At 32.8% G+C, this 16,349-nt stretch overlaps 1 protein-coding gene across 4 annotated transcripts in view; it reads left to right on the top strand.

Annotated features, from left to right (window-relative positions):
- The window catches only part of RIMS2 (regulating synaptic membrane exocytosis 2), a 629,796-nt gene that overhangs the window by 451,861 nt on the left and 161,586 nt on the right, over nt 1-16,349 (top strand). Inside the window, exon 20 of one of the 4 annotated variants that reach the window (XM_006897148.1) lies at nt 13,216-13,316. The exons of the other annotated variants lie outside the window; for them this stretch is intronic. Within the exon in view, the coding sequence (XP_006897210.1) occupies nt 13,216-13,316 (101 nt within the window). The remainder of the gene's footprint in view (nt 1-13,215; nt 13,317-16,349) is intronic. 4 annotated transcript variants of the gene reach the window in all.

Genomic DNA, 16,349 nt, shown 5'->3' with positions numbered 1-16,349 from the left:
GCTTGAACTTCTGCCTTCATCACCATCGGCTCTGGCTCAAATGCTATTTCATTGAATGCTTCTGTATCTGCCAATTCCTTTCGGTACAATGACTCAGTATATTCCTTCCATCTTCTTTTGATACCTCCTGGATCATTTAACATTCTGCCTAAAGCATCCTTGATTGTAGCAACTCGAGGTTTGACTTTGCTCTTCAGTTCCTTGAGCTTAAGAAATGCTGAACGAGTTCGGCCCTTTTGATTTCCCAACTCTAGCTCCTCACACATTTCATTGTAATTGTAATCTAAATTTTAGTCTTCTTTATTCTTATAATTGAAAAGAACAAATTTATTGTATTTCTCTATTTGGAAAACATTTAGTATTCATCTGTTTGAATTCAGGAAGTTGTTTTCCTGTATGACACTGGTTACTCTGTAATAGTTGTTCTTACACACTTGATCAGTTAACAGCATCTTTATCGATATAAATATGCCTCGGTGTCCTAGCATGAGTGCTACTTATAATCAATACGTCTATTTCCTTTTCTCACTTCATCATTGCTTTTTTTATGGTGTTATGTTAGCCTAAAAGTTGCCCCTTTTTAGCAGTTACATTTAGCAGTTTCTGGTCTCCGGCTACCTTAACTGCAGACACATGGTCTTGCAAATCACCAACAGTTGTGGGACTAGGATAAGAGAAAGAATGCTTCCCATACTGTGCAGTCAGACTTAAGGCAAGCAGGACTTGTGGCAAGACTTGAGGGAGACTAGAGCAAAAACATGGTGAGAGTGAGACCCTCTTGATTGAGGTGGAGAGATTGTGGCATTGCCATGGAGAAACTGTGGCAAGGTATGACCTGAGGCTTCATGCATTTGTGCTGGCCATAATTTAAGTGTTTTGCTGTTCTTGCTGGTTGCTTGAAGGGATTGCTGACTTATAATTGCTCTGAGACAAACTTTGTTGGGTGATTTGGATTTGACTGCTGAACAGACCAGAGCCTGGACTAATTGAAGAATTGTGCCGTGGAACTTGGACTAAAACTTGAACTTGTGTTAGATGATATTTCTTGCCTCCTCCACTCTCCAACATCCTTTCCTAATAAAACCCATTATTGATACCATAACTATGAGTCTGTGAATCAGCAATGAATAAACAAACCTTTTGCTGCTGCTGTGACTCTGGAGACACCATTAGGCTGGGTTTCAGGGTTTTTATTTGCTTTTTGTTCTAGGGTAATGAGGGCGATTTTTCTCACTCCCGCTGGCCCTTTTATAGAGGTGTTCATGGCCCTGTGCTCCCAAGTACCATTTTTACTTTTGTTCTTTAGACAGATGATCATAATTTTAGTTAAAAATTTTTATACTGGTTTATTTAGAAACTAGTATATATATATATATTGTTTTCCAGAAGAGATTCTTCTAATTTCCCTCACCCATCAAATTCTACAACTCCATGATTAATGAATATTTTTAATAGCACTTCTTTATTTAGCAAATAGATAAAATTATAAATTTAATATAAGTTGCTTTTAATCACAAAATTGTTTGGTTTCATATTCTAGGATTATCATCTTGGACATATGGATTTAATTATTAAATAAATACTCTATTTTTTATTGCATCCATTTCAACATTTTAACTTTAGTCATTAGTTTAGTGATTTAAATTCCAGAATCAAAACTTTTTTTTTTTTACTCTTCATGTTTTTTCAATTTAATGCTCCAGGCACAATATTACTGTCTTACTTGCTTATATTACTGTATTACAACATACCACCTTTAAAAGAAATGTAAAGATTTTACAACTTTTATGCACACTACCATTGAAAATATGAACTAAAAGACCTAACAACTGATTTCTTTGTTGTCTACATGCTAATTTTGCCCTGTTATTTTAATGTACTCTTTGTATAATACGTTTTTCATTATTCTGATCACACCTAGAGGAAGAACAAAGCTTGCTTCATTGTTCTCATATTCTTTGTGGTTTGAGACACATGATCACATGTGTTTTAATCCTTTTTAGAAAATAAATATTCATTCCTTGATTGGTTTTTAGTCATTCCTTTGCTTCCTCTGTTTGAAGGTAAAACATTATCTCTAATATTCTAAAACATTTTCCCATTACCATTTTCAATACCATACTTACTGTGATTTCAATATAGTGTAACATTTCAAAGAAGTAATAAAGAGTATGTAAGAATAATATTATATTGAGTAGTATATAAGAATTCATTTGAGGAAGTTATATTATTTCCATTTTTCATAACTGTTAGCAACATAGCTTATGTCAATGTACAAACTATTAGTATCATTAAATTTTTTAAAGAAGGCTATTTGTGAGGTATTATAATTATTCGCTTAGGAAATAAATTCTGTAGGCTTTAATAAAGCAATTTCACACACACACAGAAAACTATTCTGACTAAAAATTTTTCAGTCTCACCATGTGTTTTACAATCATACAACATTTATATGATATTTAAACTAGCAGAAATAAACCATACAAAACTTGGAAAACAGGGAAATGCCAAGCTTGTTCTTCCCTGTGGTTTGCACATTTCATCTTGACACTTTGCTTTTGTATCATTTTGACGTTTTGCTCTTCTACATTTCCATTTCTTCCTTTTAGCTTATCTGTGTTCTAAATCTAATTTGAGTCTCTTCTAATATCTGTCTTGATCTTTTGTCTCTTTATTCTAATATTTTGTTGGTTTGAACACAAGAATTTATATACATTGTGTTCCATTCATGTTCATTGTATGTTGTACAATCTTTCATTTATATTGTGTTTCATACAATCATTCATAAACCTTGTATTTTATAGAATTAATTTTTATGGATGTATGCCTGTGATTATCTCCTATTTTCAAGTCCTCATTGAATCTCTCCTGTTCCTTCAGCCCCTCCCTCTCTCCCTCCCTCCCTCACTAATCTCTGCTATTCTAATGAATTCCCTTCTTGCCCTTTTTCTTCTCCTTCCCCATTTGTACATTTCTACACATCTTGTTCAGTTATCCACTTTTACAATAATGTTCTTATGCAGTATTTATCCTTATGACAGTGAGTTCTTTTACTCAGCATAATGCTCTCTGGACTGTCACATGTTATATACTATTTTACGAAATCAGTGTTCCTTAGTGCTGCATAGTATTCCATTGTGTGAATGTGTCATATTTTCTCAAGCTATTCATTTGTTGATGGTCACTTTTATTGTTTCTATTTTCTAGCTATTGTGAATAACATTGCTATGAATATAAATACTTATATCTTCATTCATGTCTTAGTTCTAATTTCCTTGGAATATCTTCTTAGCAGTGGAATAGTTGGGTCATATGGATTTCTGTGTTCAACTTTTTGAGGAAATGCCAAACTACTTTCCTGAGTGGTTATTTCACAGTCCCACCAGCAGTGCACGAGAGTTTCAATTTCTCCACATCCTCGCCAGCATTTATTGTTCGCTATTCTGTTAAACTTTGCTACTGCTACTGGACTGAGATGATACTACATTGTTTTATTTAACATCTCTCTCTCTGATTGCTAGTGATTTTTGAGCATATCTTCATGTGGTTTTTGGCCATCCCAGTGTCTTTCTCTGTGAAGAATCTTTTATGTCTTTTGCCAATTTTGTTATTGGATAATTAATCATTTCCATGTGGAGGCCCTGTAGTAGTCAGTAAACTTTTGCTATGAGATCTTTTTCTTAGATGTCGTTGTGAAATGTCCCCTGCCCAGGATTATAAGATTTCTTCTCACTCTATTGGAAAAGTTTTTCGATGCATACAAGGACTTGAATTTTAGAAGGTGCCATTCATCAATTGTATCTTCTCCTAGTTTTGCCTTTCTAGCTATTTTTGTAAGCCTTTATATGCCAAAGGCTAGGGCTTCTAAGTTTGGTCCTGTTTTGTTTCTTATGATCCTTATGACTGTGAATTTTACCCCTTGGCAAATATCTACCTTGAGTTGATTTTTGTGTATGGTGTGAGATGTGAATTCTTTTTCCGTTTTCTGCAGATAACTGTCCTGTTTTACCAGTACAATTTGTTGAAGTAGTAGTTATTTCTCCACTTGATAAGTTTTGATTCCTTGTCAAATACCAATCAACTATAAGTTGATAAGTTGATTTCTGGGTTCTTGATTCTGTCCTCAATTTAATTAAAATTTATGTATCTTTTGTTGTACTTAACTATATTGTTTTGATTACTACTGCTCTGTAGTAGGTTTTGAAAGGGGAGAGTGAGGTGCTTGCTGCTTCCTAATTCATTTGTATTCTGAAAGAAGAACTTTCTTTATTTGGAATCTCTTTCCTTCCAGTTAACCCTGCCAGTTGCCTTTTCTGTCTCTTTAAAAATGCCTTGATATCTGTGTTGGATGGAATTGAACATGTAAATTGATTTTGCTAAGGTTTTAATTTTCATAATGTTGAGTCTGCTATAAGAGATCTAACTAAATGGGGGAAAATACACATTTTTCTTATACATTTCTCTTATACATTCTTCTAGTAGTTTTCCTTATAAAAATCTTTGTGTCCCTTGTTAGGCTTTGTAGTGTTAGCTTAAAAGTTGGTTTTTTCTAGCCATTGTGTTAACCCCTCAGGTCTCCAACTACCTTAACAGTAGACACATGGTATTGTCAATCATCAACAGCTGTAGGACTAGGTTAAAGGAGGAAGTGATTCCCACACTGGCTAGCAAGACTTGAGGGATACTGGAGCAAGACCCTGGTGATAAGACCTTGGTGATGATAGTAGAGAGACAATAATGATGTTGCTGTGGAGAAACTGTGGCAAGTTAGTAACTGAGGCTTCTTGCATTTGGAGGTGTTGGGGTAAGTAGTTTATTTTTTCTCATCCTTTTTAATGTGTTTGCATATTGCTCTGAACTGCACCTTGTGGACTACTTTAGCTGCACCCTGAGGTTTTGATATGTTGTATTTTTGTTTCCATTAGTTTGGAAGAACTTTTAATTTCACATCTGATTTCTTCTATAATATAGTTGTGCTCAAGAGGGTGTTATTAGCTGATGGTCTTTTATCTTTTTTCCTCTTGTTAATAAATAGGTTTATGACATTGTGGTCAGAGAAGATACTTAGTATTATTCCACTATTTTTAATTTTTTAAGCTTGTTTAGTGTATATTATTAATTCTGGAGAACATAGTATGTGCATTTGAGAAGACAATAAATTGAGTGTGGGTTAGGGGAGGAACCCTGAATACAATTATGAGGTTGTATTGGCTAATTGTATAGTTAAGATCTTCTGCGTCTTGACCTGTCCTTTGTTAAGAGTCTTGTATTACTATTCTGGTGTTATATTTTTTGTTGTTGTTATTCAAACCTGTTAACGGTTATTGGAAGGCTGTCATTTAAGGCATATATGTTAACCGTGATTATGGCTTTTTGATCCATTGTGCCTTTAATCATTATATAGTGCCTTTCTTCATCTTTTGCGTTTTTTTAATGTTTTTGTTTGTTTGTTTTTTATTGGTTTGCTTACAAAATTCAGTAAACCTTGTGTTTCACACTATTCTTCCTTCACACTGTGTTTCATCCAATCGTTCTCATACATCATGTTTCATAAAATCAGTCATCAATCGACCTTGCCCATCATTAACCTGTGCTTTTTCCCAGATTCTTTCCCTTTCCTTGCCCCCCTCACTCTACCCACCAAAGTGTTCAACACTGTGGTATTGCCCCTCCTGTCCTTACCCTCTACTCTTACCCTTCCCCTTTAGTTCCCATACATGTTTTAATAGTTATCCTTCTATTTTTACAATAATGATCTTATGCAATATTTGTCTTGTAAGATTGTGTTAGTTCACTCAGCCTATTGCTCTCCACCCTCTTCCAAGTTACATAGTATTTTCAAAATCATTGCTCCTGGGTGCTGCATAGTATTCAATTTCTTAATCCATTTGGTTGTAATTGGACATTTGGGGCTGTTACCACCTTTCTGTGATGATGAATAACACTGCTGTGAACATTGGTGTACAAATCTTTGTTTGTGTCTCAGTTCTAACTTTCTTGGGATATATTCGTAGTAGTGGAATAGCTGGGACATACGGAGTTTCTGTGTTCAGCTTTTTAAGGAAGCGACAAACACTCTTCCAAAATGGTTCCACCCTTCTTTGTCTTTTATGGTGGTTTTCATCCTGAAGTCTATTTTATCAGAGTTTAGTATTTCCTCTCCTTTTTTTAATGAATGTCATTTGCTTGGAATATGAACAGAAAGGCACACAGACTTAGGTGATTATAGCAATTCCGTACAGAGGAGTCCCTCTATACATTTGCCACAGTATAATTTACAAATCCCCTTCTTTTACATTTATCTCCTCCATGCCTTCAGAATCATTAGATAGTGAAATGAATATTTTTTTAATATCCATATGTATATACTGATTGATTTCTTTCAGAAAGCTTTCAGGAAAGTAAAATTAGTACAATTATATCACCAATTTTAAAACCTTGGAGTCCCAGGGCAGTATAGATTTTATTTTAAAATACTTTATATTTGATCATTACTTATTAAGTACTTTGGAAAAACAATTATTTAACTGTGTTTTAAATATTTATCATGTGTATTGAATAGCTTAAAAATTCTTTTTTCCTGTAATTAGCTAGTAACAGAACAAATGTAATAAAATCGAAGTCTTTAAAATGGAGGTTTTAAAAAACCAAAAGGATAACATAACAAATGCTGTTGTTGTTGTTATTGTTGTTAAGTGCCATTGAGTCGTAGACAACACACTGTGACCCTGTGAATGAAAGATCTGACCAATTTTATAACTTCATCATTTCTCCAAGTTCATAGAATTTCCAGAGGCAAGCCATTTAGGAAGTGGATGTCACTCCTGCTTCCAAGCTTGTTTTAATCTGGATCTCCACCAAACACTGTCCACCATGGGTAACCATTATCATATTTGATGCATGAATGTCACAGTGTTTAGCATCACTGCAACCATGGGTTACCTCTGTACAGCAAATGGACAGACCAGTGCTGTACCACATAGAAGAATGTTTGACCAAAAACAATTAAAACCAGGCCTGAGGGCCACAGATTAACATCACATGTATTATTAGTTCTATCTCATGAATCATTTTAATCATTTGTGTACTTTGTTCTCTATCTTGAAACACTGTCATTAAGGTGTGTTTGATAATCTATTCCAATTTTTTACCTAAAAAAAAAAAATAGTTGTGCTTTCTAACCTGTAATTGTCATCTCAAAGTGAGAAAATTACTTGATAGTCTTACATATTTTCCTTTATTGCCCTTCACTTACTTGACATATGCCTAAATGATCAATTTAGTATTTAAAGATTATACTGATTTGGCCTTCTGTTTCTTCCTTTTAAGTATGTTTAATTTATGTTACTACTATTTAAACTTCTTTTTTGTTTTCCTTTTCATACTCTTTTCCTCTTACTAGAGAAGATTTTAAGCTGAGATTCAGAGAATAATTACTAAAAGTAACTTTTTTTTCTTTCCTTGCTGCTGTGAAAAGCACCTGGTCTGTATAAACTCTATCAATCCTTATCTTGACTTGGAAACATTTTTATACCATTTTATGATAAGATTTAATATTTCAAAGAACTCAGTATCTACATATACATCCTGTGCTTTATCTATAATTATTAATTATTTGAGTTGTTTTAGCAGAAAATAATTTGGGGATAAGAGTCTTTCACTTATTAATTATAGTATAGTATTCACAGAAATACCATTAAATTATAAAAAGTAACTAGGGAGGAAGCCCTTTAATATATATCTTTTAAAATATACAATTTGAAATAATTACCTATTGTAAAATACAAATGTTTAATAATCATTCTATAACATTCCAATACTTTATTTTCCTGTATGTATAAGCAATATAAATATTTTTCTGACCTCATTTTTCCAAGACAGATTTTAGTTTTGTGACTACATGTAATAATCAAAGATCAAATAATTTGAGATTTGATTATTATCATCTAAAACTCTCATGAAACATATAAACCACACAGTAATCTTTTTTCCTCTCAAATAAAAGCTTTTTCTATAAATGCTTACTATTTAGATACGTTTTCTGGGTGAAACTCCTTTATTAAACACTGAGCTCCTTAACTTGGAGTTTAGTAGCCCGGATCTACCTCAGGAAACCTGAGAAGAAAAGCTTGATAATCTTCTGAAATATCAGCCGCTGAAAACCTTAGAGGTCACATTTCTACTCACACATCCGTGGGATCCTCAAAAATTGGAATCGCCCAAGCTACAACTGGGTTTTTAAGGCTTTAAATACTGATATAAACAGAAGGAAAAGTACTATATTTCAAATATGACCATATTAGCTACATAAATTTGGGTTACTATCCAATACAGTTCCTAGATTTAAGTAAGATTAATAATCTTAAGATTTCCATCATGTCTATAATTGTTTGGTGTCAGATTTTCTCAAGTCTATGGATTCGTTCTTCAACTTTTATTGTTGCTCTTAATAGAATCTCTTTGAGATTTTCATGGTTGAGCATATCAAGATCATAGTCTTATTCTGATCACTCTTGGACTTCTTTGTGAATGGCCTCTCTGCCTCACCTGTGTCAATACTTATGAAATGGGTGATTTGTGAAGAAACAAAGAGGGGGAGTGTGTGTGTGTATGTGTGTGTGCGCGCGCACGCGTAGCATGCTCTCTACTAGAAGGACAAACTTTAACTCCTGCTTTTTGAATACCTCTAGAGAAGTCACTGAAGGTGCATAGATGGCCTTTGTTGTACACAGTGTAGTGTAACACCACCTGAGCAAACACTGGCTTGCTGCCAGTGAATTGGATGATTTCCAGCTACACCTCTGAATGAAAAAACATCCACTTATACTTGATTTTTTTTTTACATATAAGTTACATGCCATAGTAACATTGAAGAGACAACCTTAACTTGCTGGACATATTAAATAGCCAATAGCCTTTTAAAACTTCTTATTTGTCACAATATTAGTTTATTGCTTTAAAGACAAGAACATGTTGTTATTAATAGGTTGTCTTGAAATAAATAGCTTGCTGAATATACAGAATGGTTACAGAAAACACATTAAGTCGGGATCATCACAGTACTGGGTATTTTTAATGCAATGGCCAGGAATGGATTACAAGTTTTCCATTTGAGAAAAACAAATATTTTGAGATAGCTATGAATTCCACCACATCCACTTGTAATGCTTTTATTGTATTCAGTTGAAAGTTTACCAAGCAAATGGTTTTCTTGCAACCATTCGTACATATATTGTTTAATTCATTACCAACCACATAATGTAACTTTAGTCTTCCTACTTCTTGCCTGTTATTCAGGTCAGTATAAGTAATACTCAGCTTGATGCCTCCTAACAACATCAACAAAAAGCTACCAGAACTCCCTCTTCAACTTGTTATGTATTGTTGAATTGAATCCAACTCATAGCTGACTCTTCAGCAGGTTTTCAGAGGCAGGAAATCACACAGGAGATTTCTCATCTTTCTTTCAGAGAGTGGTTAGTGGATTAAAACCCTGTGCCTTGGGATTGGCAGTGCAACTCCTTACCTCTAGGCCACCAGCACCCCTTCCCCTACAAATAAAAATATTAAAATTAATGTTATTCATAAGAACTTTATATGTCTCAATATTGGCCCATGACCAGCATAATTTAAACCAAATGTTATTTATTGTGAAAGAACAAATCACATTCTTTTTTATGATTTAAATAGTTAATAATTTACCTTATACCAAAAGAATTTGTGGCAACCAGAATTTTATAGTTGAATACATTAGCATTATAGCTGACAATATTATTGTTCATTTCAAAGCCAAGAAATAAAGATGCATTAACTTTTTTGATGATGTGTTCTTCCAGGAAATCTGGTAACTTTACCACCCTTCAATCAAACTTTATTATCATTTGAAAATGTTTTTCTATTTTATTTGATTATAAGCATATCACAGTCGTAATTTCTTTAGCATACTAAATTACAAAATCAAAGATCTAAGAAATCTAATATAATAAACTGTCACCCCATATAAAGATAAGAATTTTGGAGATTCCTAAATAAATTTGCTTTCTAAATACGTAAAGTGATAATTTCCAAAATACTTACTGAGTTGTTTTAGACATATATTAATAAATAATAGGTAGGGGAAAAGGTGAGCATTTGGTTATCAAATGGTTATTCTTCATTCCAAACATTTCAAACCTTTTATGTACAAATTTGTACTGTGAATTATAGGGAGAAAGCAGAACAAGAGAAAAGAACTTGCTAGCCATTTCCATTAATTTTCTTTTACTATCATTACAGAAAAGACATCAGAGTTGAAAGAAAAATTTGACTTTTTTTAGTTCAATCCCCTGCCATTGAACACCTCTTCTGCTTATATTGTTTTCTATAAATTACTTTTCATTCCAGTAATGAATAACAGCAAAAATAATTTTGGTTGAATCAAAAATATGTACTTTTTAAAAACATTTTTTAAAAACATTTCTAGGTTATTTTTCTTAAAGTGAAGAAATGGCAAAGAAATAGTGACTTACTAGTGAAAATCTGCTATAATTAATTCATCAGTAAGAGACTTCCTCACTAGTGATGTTGGTAGAGTCCTTTCTTTATGAGAATAGATTGATTAAAATGAGAGAGAAGGCATGAAAGACTTTATATTGACCAAATGGTTTCAAGGAAGAGCTATCTGCTTACTGTTTATCCCAAGTTATTTATTTCCTAGGACACCTTCCTGCCAGAGTAGTATTTGCTATATTCATTCAAGTATGTTCACTCTAGCAATTGAGCTGGTATCTAGAGACCATCAACATTTCTGTGTAAGGGCTAGCTGTAAATGTTGACTGGGTGTAGAGAGTAAAGATGTGTAGGAGATTGTAATTTTTGGTAACATCTAAATGGTTACCACTTTCTCTTGTAGACAGCAAGTACAGATCTTTATTCTCCTTCAATCTCCCCATGGTGTAGTAAACATAAATAATGTTACATAAACTTAATTCTACGGAAGTTTTAAATTCTGAAGAGAAAACCACTTTTGCAAGTAATATAAAATCAGTTCACTTTAAATGAGAAGTCAGAAAACTATGGCCTGTAGGCCAAATCTAACCACTAATATTTTACACATAAACTTTTATTAAAACTCAACCACACTTATTTGTGCACGCATGGCTTATGCCTGTTTTCATGCTGTAATGACCAAGTTGCAACAGAGACAACGTGGTCTGTAAAGCCCAAGATGCCTGGCCCTTTGAAGGAAAAAAAAAATAAAATTTGTTAGTCGTCAAAAAATAATTTCATGTCAGTTTCATATGAGATTGACATCTAGAAAATAGTCTACTTATTGTTGCTGTTGATGTGTTCTGTTGAGTCGGAAGTGACTGACAGATGATCCTCCAGTGGATTTTCAAAGTCGTTAAATTGCAGGGAGAGGGGAGAGGCTGCCCATCTTTTTCCTATGGAGCAGCTGGTGGATTCAAACTGTGTACCTTTTAGTAGGTAGCACAATTCTTTTCTGCTAAGCTACCAGAAGTCCCATAGTCTGAATACTGGAAAACATACATATAAGTATGTGTGTATCTACCTATTTATCTGTCTATGTGATGTATCTAAACTTTGTGTACTGCTAAATGTGCAGGTAAGGCACAAACAATTCCAAACTTCTAATTCAGTAAGCTAATAGACATTTGCATTTTAGTACATTTCACATTCGTATCATGGGGGTACTCATTTGTTTTTTTTTATGGCAACATATTCTTTTCATTTTGGCACAGAGTCAACTCATCAATGCATTATTAATGTGATTATTATTATTTTTAGTTTATTCAAGTTGACATAAATTTGCTGGTATATATAGAAATCATATGCAGTTTTCTTTAAATATTTTCAATTTTTTCTCTTAAAATTTTCTTATTCCTTTTTTTAACTCCTGTCCTTTTCATTCTACCTTAATTAACTGCTGCTAACAAAAGTCATCTTTTAGTTAGTGAAACCATTGCATGGTAGAGCAGCAGTTAAAAATGAAAACATTGTAAAATTGTCCAGGAGAGAATAACATTTTATTATATTGGCCCATTTTTCACTCCTCTTTTCCCTTATACTGTGTTAAAATAAGGTGAGTATGAAAATAACCTAAATTTTAATAGATACTCTTTTTGTATTGTTGCTTATTCTATTTTTTTTTAGTTGTTAAGCAAGGGCTATATATTTTATATGTCTATATGCCTGCCTCACACAGTGCTTGTGAATTTTCACAAGAACATTTTATTATACCTACCCACTTGAGCCCACTGAGCTAGGACTTCTTTTTTTTTTTTAGTTTGTAGATTTGTAGTATACCTTTGAGATTTTGTCTTTCTATTCTACATATTTATGAGAAAGGGACTTTTCATATAATGAAAGTCACACATATATTTTGAAATTACACTTTCATATTTGTAAAGACTTATAAACGGAATTTAATTCTTGTTCCAACTCAAATTTTTAAAGGACCTTTAAGGTCCATAACAAATGTGTTTTGAGATAGAACCTGTTAGATAAGGCATTAATCTTACTTTTCAATAGGCCTGCCATTTCAGCCTCAGGTTCTTGCGTGCTGATTTTGGTAGTATGTTTTCTAACTTGGCTTCAGTTACACTTTTGTGCCTTTACTGAAATTATATTTCACCAGGAGTGTTACTATGAGTTGCACTCTGTTGGTACTTATTCTGGAAAATTTGAATTCAGAAGTTTCTGAAAACTAGATCTGCATATATGTTGTAACAACCTATTTTAATACAATGGCTCATTTTTTATAAGCTTTTCTAAATTCAGTTCTAAAAATGTATATGAAACCATTTATACTTATAACTTTATTTACAGCAATTAAATCAAACTGATGAATTAAAAGCTAAAGTTCTTATAATACAGTATTAATCTTGTCAGATTCATGGGCTGTCAGATTATTTCACATTTCTCCAGGACTTACATTTACCAGAAAATGTTTTCTAGCTATTGAAGATTTATTGTCTCCCCTTGAAATCCATTTACATTTTAATTCAGTTTTAAGTTACTTTGTATATTGAATAATCATGTTTTATTCACCATTGCATATTTTTAAAAACCTAGAGAAGCAGTGTGACATTTGTACAGACTAATTTGAGTACAAGTAATACAGCAACTGAGTATTTCTTCTTTTATACATCCTGTAAGTAAGGCTTAAGAATAAGGACTAAACATTAATTTTATGGATTTTTTTCTACTCGATAGGTACTATGGATATAGAGGAGAGAAATCGCCAAATGAAAATTAACAAATACAAACAGGTAGCCGGATCAGATCCCAGACTGGAACAAGATTACCATTCGAAGGCAAGATATTTTTCTTCTTAAAACCTTGTGAAATAATCAGTTAATCCTATGAAATCATTAGACTCTCTTACACTGCTGAACGCAGAGTGATCACCTATGAACAAATAATGATAATGGCCCCATAATATTATTATGTGCCAAATTGTAGAGTGTGTTTATATACCTGCTCTTAAGAGTAGAGTTTGCTTTATTTTTTAAAACAATAATACAGATGATTAAAGATATGAAAATCATAAATTATCTGAAAAACAAAATCATCTGAAGAAAAAGAATGTTTTATTTTCTATAATGGAGAAACACCCTGACAACCTCACAAAAGTTCAGCAAGAACGTCCTTTAAAATCTCTGATTTTCTTGCATTTAGATTTTTATAGTACTTTAAGTGACCCTGCCTTGTGACTGATGAATGAAGAGAAAACATATATGGTGGTGTTAGAAGTTCTAAAGGTCTTTCATGAGACCCGTTTGAAATTTTTGAGGGAAATAAAAAAATACTACTGTATGAGATCTACCAAGGGCAGAGAGGAAAGAAGTTGTGTTTGATTGTTGTTTCCATTTATTGCCCTTACTTTCCAAGCATTTTTAGGTGCACAATGTAATTCATGCACCTAAAACTTTACTCTTATATAAGTATTTAAAGCTTAATTTTTTAAACTGAGAATAATTTTATACCAGCTTTCAGATATTATATACCCTCTGATTTAATAATCATTACAGTCATGTAATATTTATCAGCTGTTAGAAGAATGTCAGTTCATATCCTTAGACACTTAGACCTAATATTACTTAGATAAATACTTATACTTATTAGACCTTAGCTACTTAATTTTTAGTTTCTCTCCATCATATGCCACTTCCTGGTAAAGTAAAAATTTACTAAGTAATTCGTCACTGAATATGTAAAAATTACATATATTAGTGAGTGGAGCCAATGTCTAGTAATTCTTTTAAAACAATTCAGAATAAGTAGAAATGCTTGCATCACCATTTGCTCCCACGCCACCAGTCTTTTCCCCAATTTCCTTCATTGGTGAGTGGGTGAAGATAGGATGGTTCAGCACAGAATTCCAGTGTAGTGGAATACAAACGTATAGCGAGAAAGAGGTAATTTCAAGAAAAACAGAAACAGTCTTGGCTTTATTTAGCAGGTCCTAAACTTCTATATTTTTATTTTTTCCTCAAAAATTAGAATAAGAATAATTTCCAAAATATACAGTGAAATTAATAGGGAGTAATCTATCAGTATGTGCATAGTCTTTTGCACTTGATGTCAGAATGATGCCTCTGTGCTCCTACATCTCTTGGTGTTTGTTTCCAGTTCTGTGGATACACTGGACTTTTTATAGTATCTATTTTGCTCTAGTAGCTTATCCATTTTATATAATCTGAAATCCAAGGCATGAAGTCTTAATTAGATAAGCTACTAAAGTTACTCTAAAACATGATTTTAGATAGCACAATTTATTTGTGTGTTCATCTATTTATTTGGATCCCACTGTACTCTCAGAGGCAATGTAGATAATAAATTTGTCAAATACTTATAATATTCACAGTAATTTTACTAATGAGAAAATTAGTATCAAAGGAAAATAAAGTCAGGATAAAATAGAGTAAGCCTAGATATAGTTTATCAATAAAAATGCCTAACAATGTTGGATATATTTTTACCCTGAACTTTCTACCATCAACAAAGGCAGAAAAAGAAAGTTGGCTAGTTATTTACACAGTTTAAAAAAAAAATAAAATCTTTGTAAGCAATACAAAATAATCTCTGTTAAAGTTACCAAACATCTATTTGTGACACAAATAAATCTATGACGTAAATTGACACTGTATAAATAATTAAGTCTGCTTATTTATAAGTAAATTATTACAGCCATTTGTTTAAAAAAGAAAACCAAGGTTTGGTTGTATTTTAGTTGATGGTAAATGAATGGCTAAGCCTTCAAAGTTTTAGGTAGTGACACAATTTTAGATTGGAAAAACTTGAAATCTTAGTAAAAATTAACTCCAAGAAAACATTTACTGAGTATTTTCAGAGAGCAATTCCAGGAACAGTGGTATCTGTATCAGCAGGGAACTTTTAGACAGGAGACATGGTGGGGTACTCCAAACCTGGATGATCTTTTGACTCTAGGGGTGTAACCCAGCATTCAGCTTGACAAGCTCACAGGTTCATTTCTCCAAAGTCAGCTGTTTATAAAATGTATTCCTAAGTCACTCAATGATTTCACTTAGCTCTTTTAGGACCAATTTGGAGTTCTGGTGGCCTAGTGAATAAAACATTGTGCTGCCAACTTAAAAGTAGACAGTTCAAATTCACCAGTTGAAGTTAGTTTTCAGTAAGGGATTTTTACACACACACACACAGAGAAGTTATATTAAGCGATAGATAAATTAGTTAAGGGATCTTTTACATACTAACGTTGCCTTGTCTTAAAGATTTCTACACTGACCTCCTTTTTCTAATGTGAAAAATCTAGCTTATATCTCCGTTGATCACATCCTTATTTTGATAATAGCTAACAATTATCAAGGATGTTGAGCAGCTGTGTACCTTAAAACATGAAATCTAACTCTTGACAAAAAGAATAAGTAATTTTAAGTAAATTTGCCACCCAATCATAGAAAGTATTAATTGAAGCTAGTTTTTAAAATCTGAAACAAGATGGAATTAAAACCTCAGACCTATTCTGAGCAACATTTGTGAAATTCTAGTGCAACATATCTGCGTGGAGTCGGTTGACTGGTAAGCCCACTTCACCACAATAGACTGTACCTTCCTTGTTCTAAGTGGCATCGCCTACCTACAAGCCTTTCTGGACGTGCAGTAATAAATAGTTTCATCTTTGTAACTCTGAAAGCATTTCTAGAGTTATGTCTACTAAGTTACGTCCTTTCTAAGAGTATTAAAGTATATTAGGAAGGCAGAGTGTTTGTTTTTAAGAGAAACTACTAAAATTCAGATGTATCTATAAGTCCATTGTCCATTGTCCAACCCATGATCTGACAGTTTGTATCTTAAGCTTTCTT

This window comes from Elephantulus edwardii, unplaced genomic scaffold (genome assembly GCF_000299155.1).
Source record: "Elephantulus edwardii isolate Elephantulus edwardi_28Jun2011 unplaced genomic scaffold, EleEdw1.0 scaffold00202, whole genome shotgun sequence".
Lineage (NCBI taxonomy): Eukaryota > Metazoa > Chordata > Mammalia > Macroscelidea > Macroscelididae > Elephantulus > Elephantulus edwardii.
The sequence above is the reverse complement of the archived record's forward strand: the minus strand, read 5'-3'. Positions and strand labels throughout refer to the sequence as shown.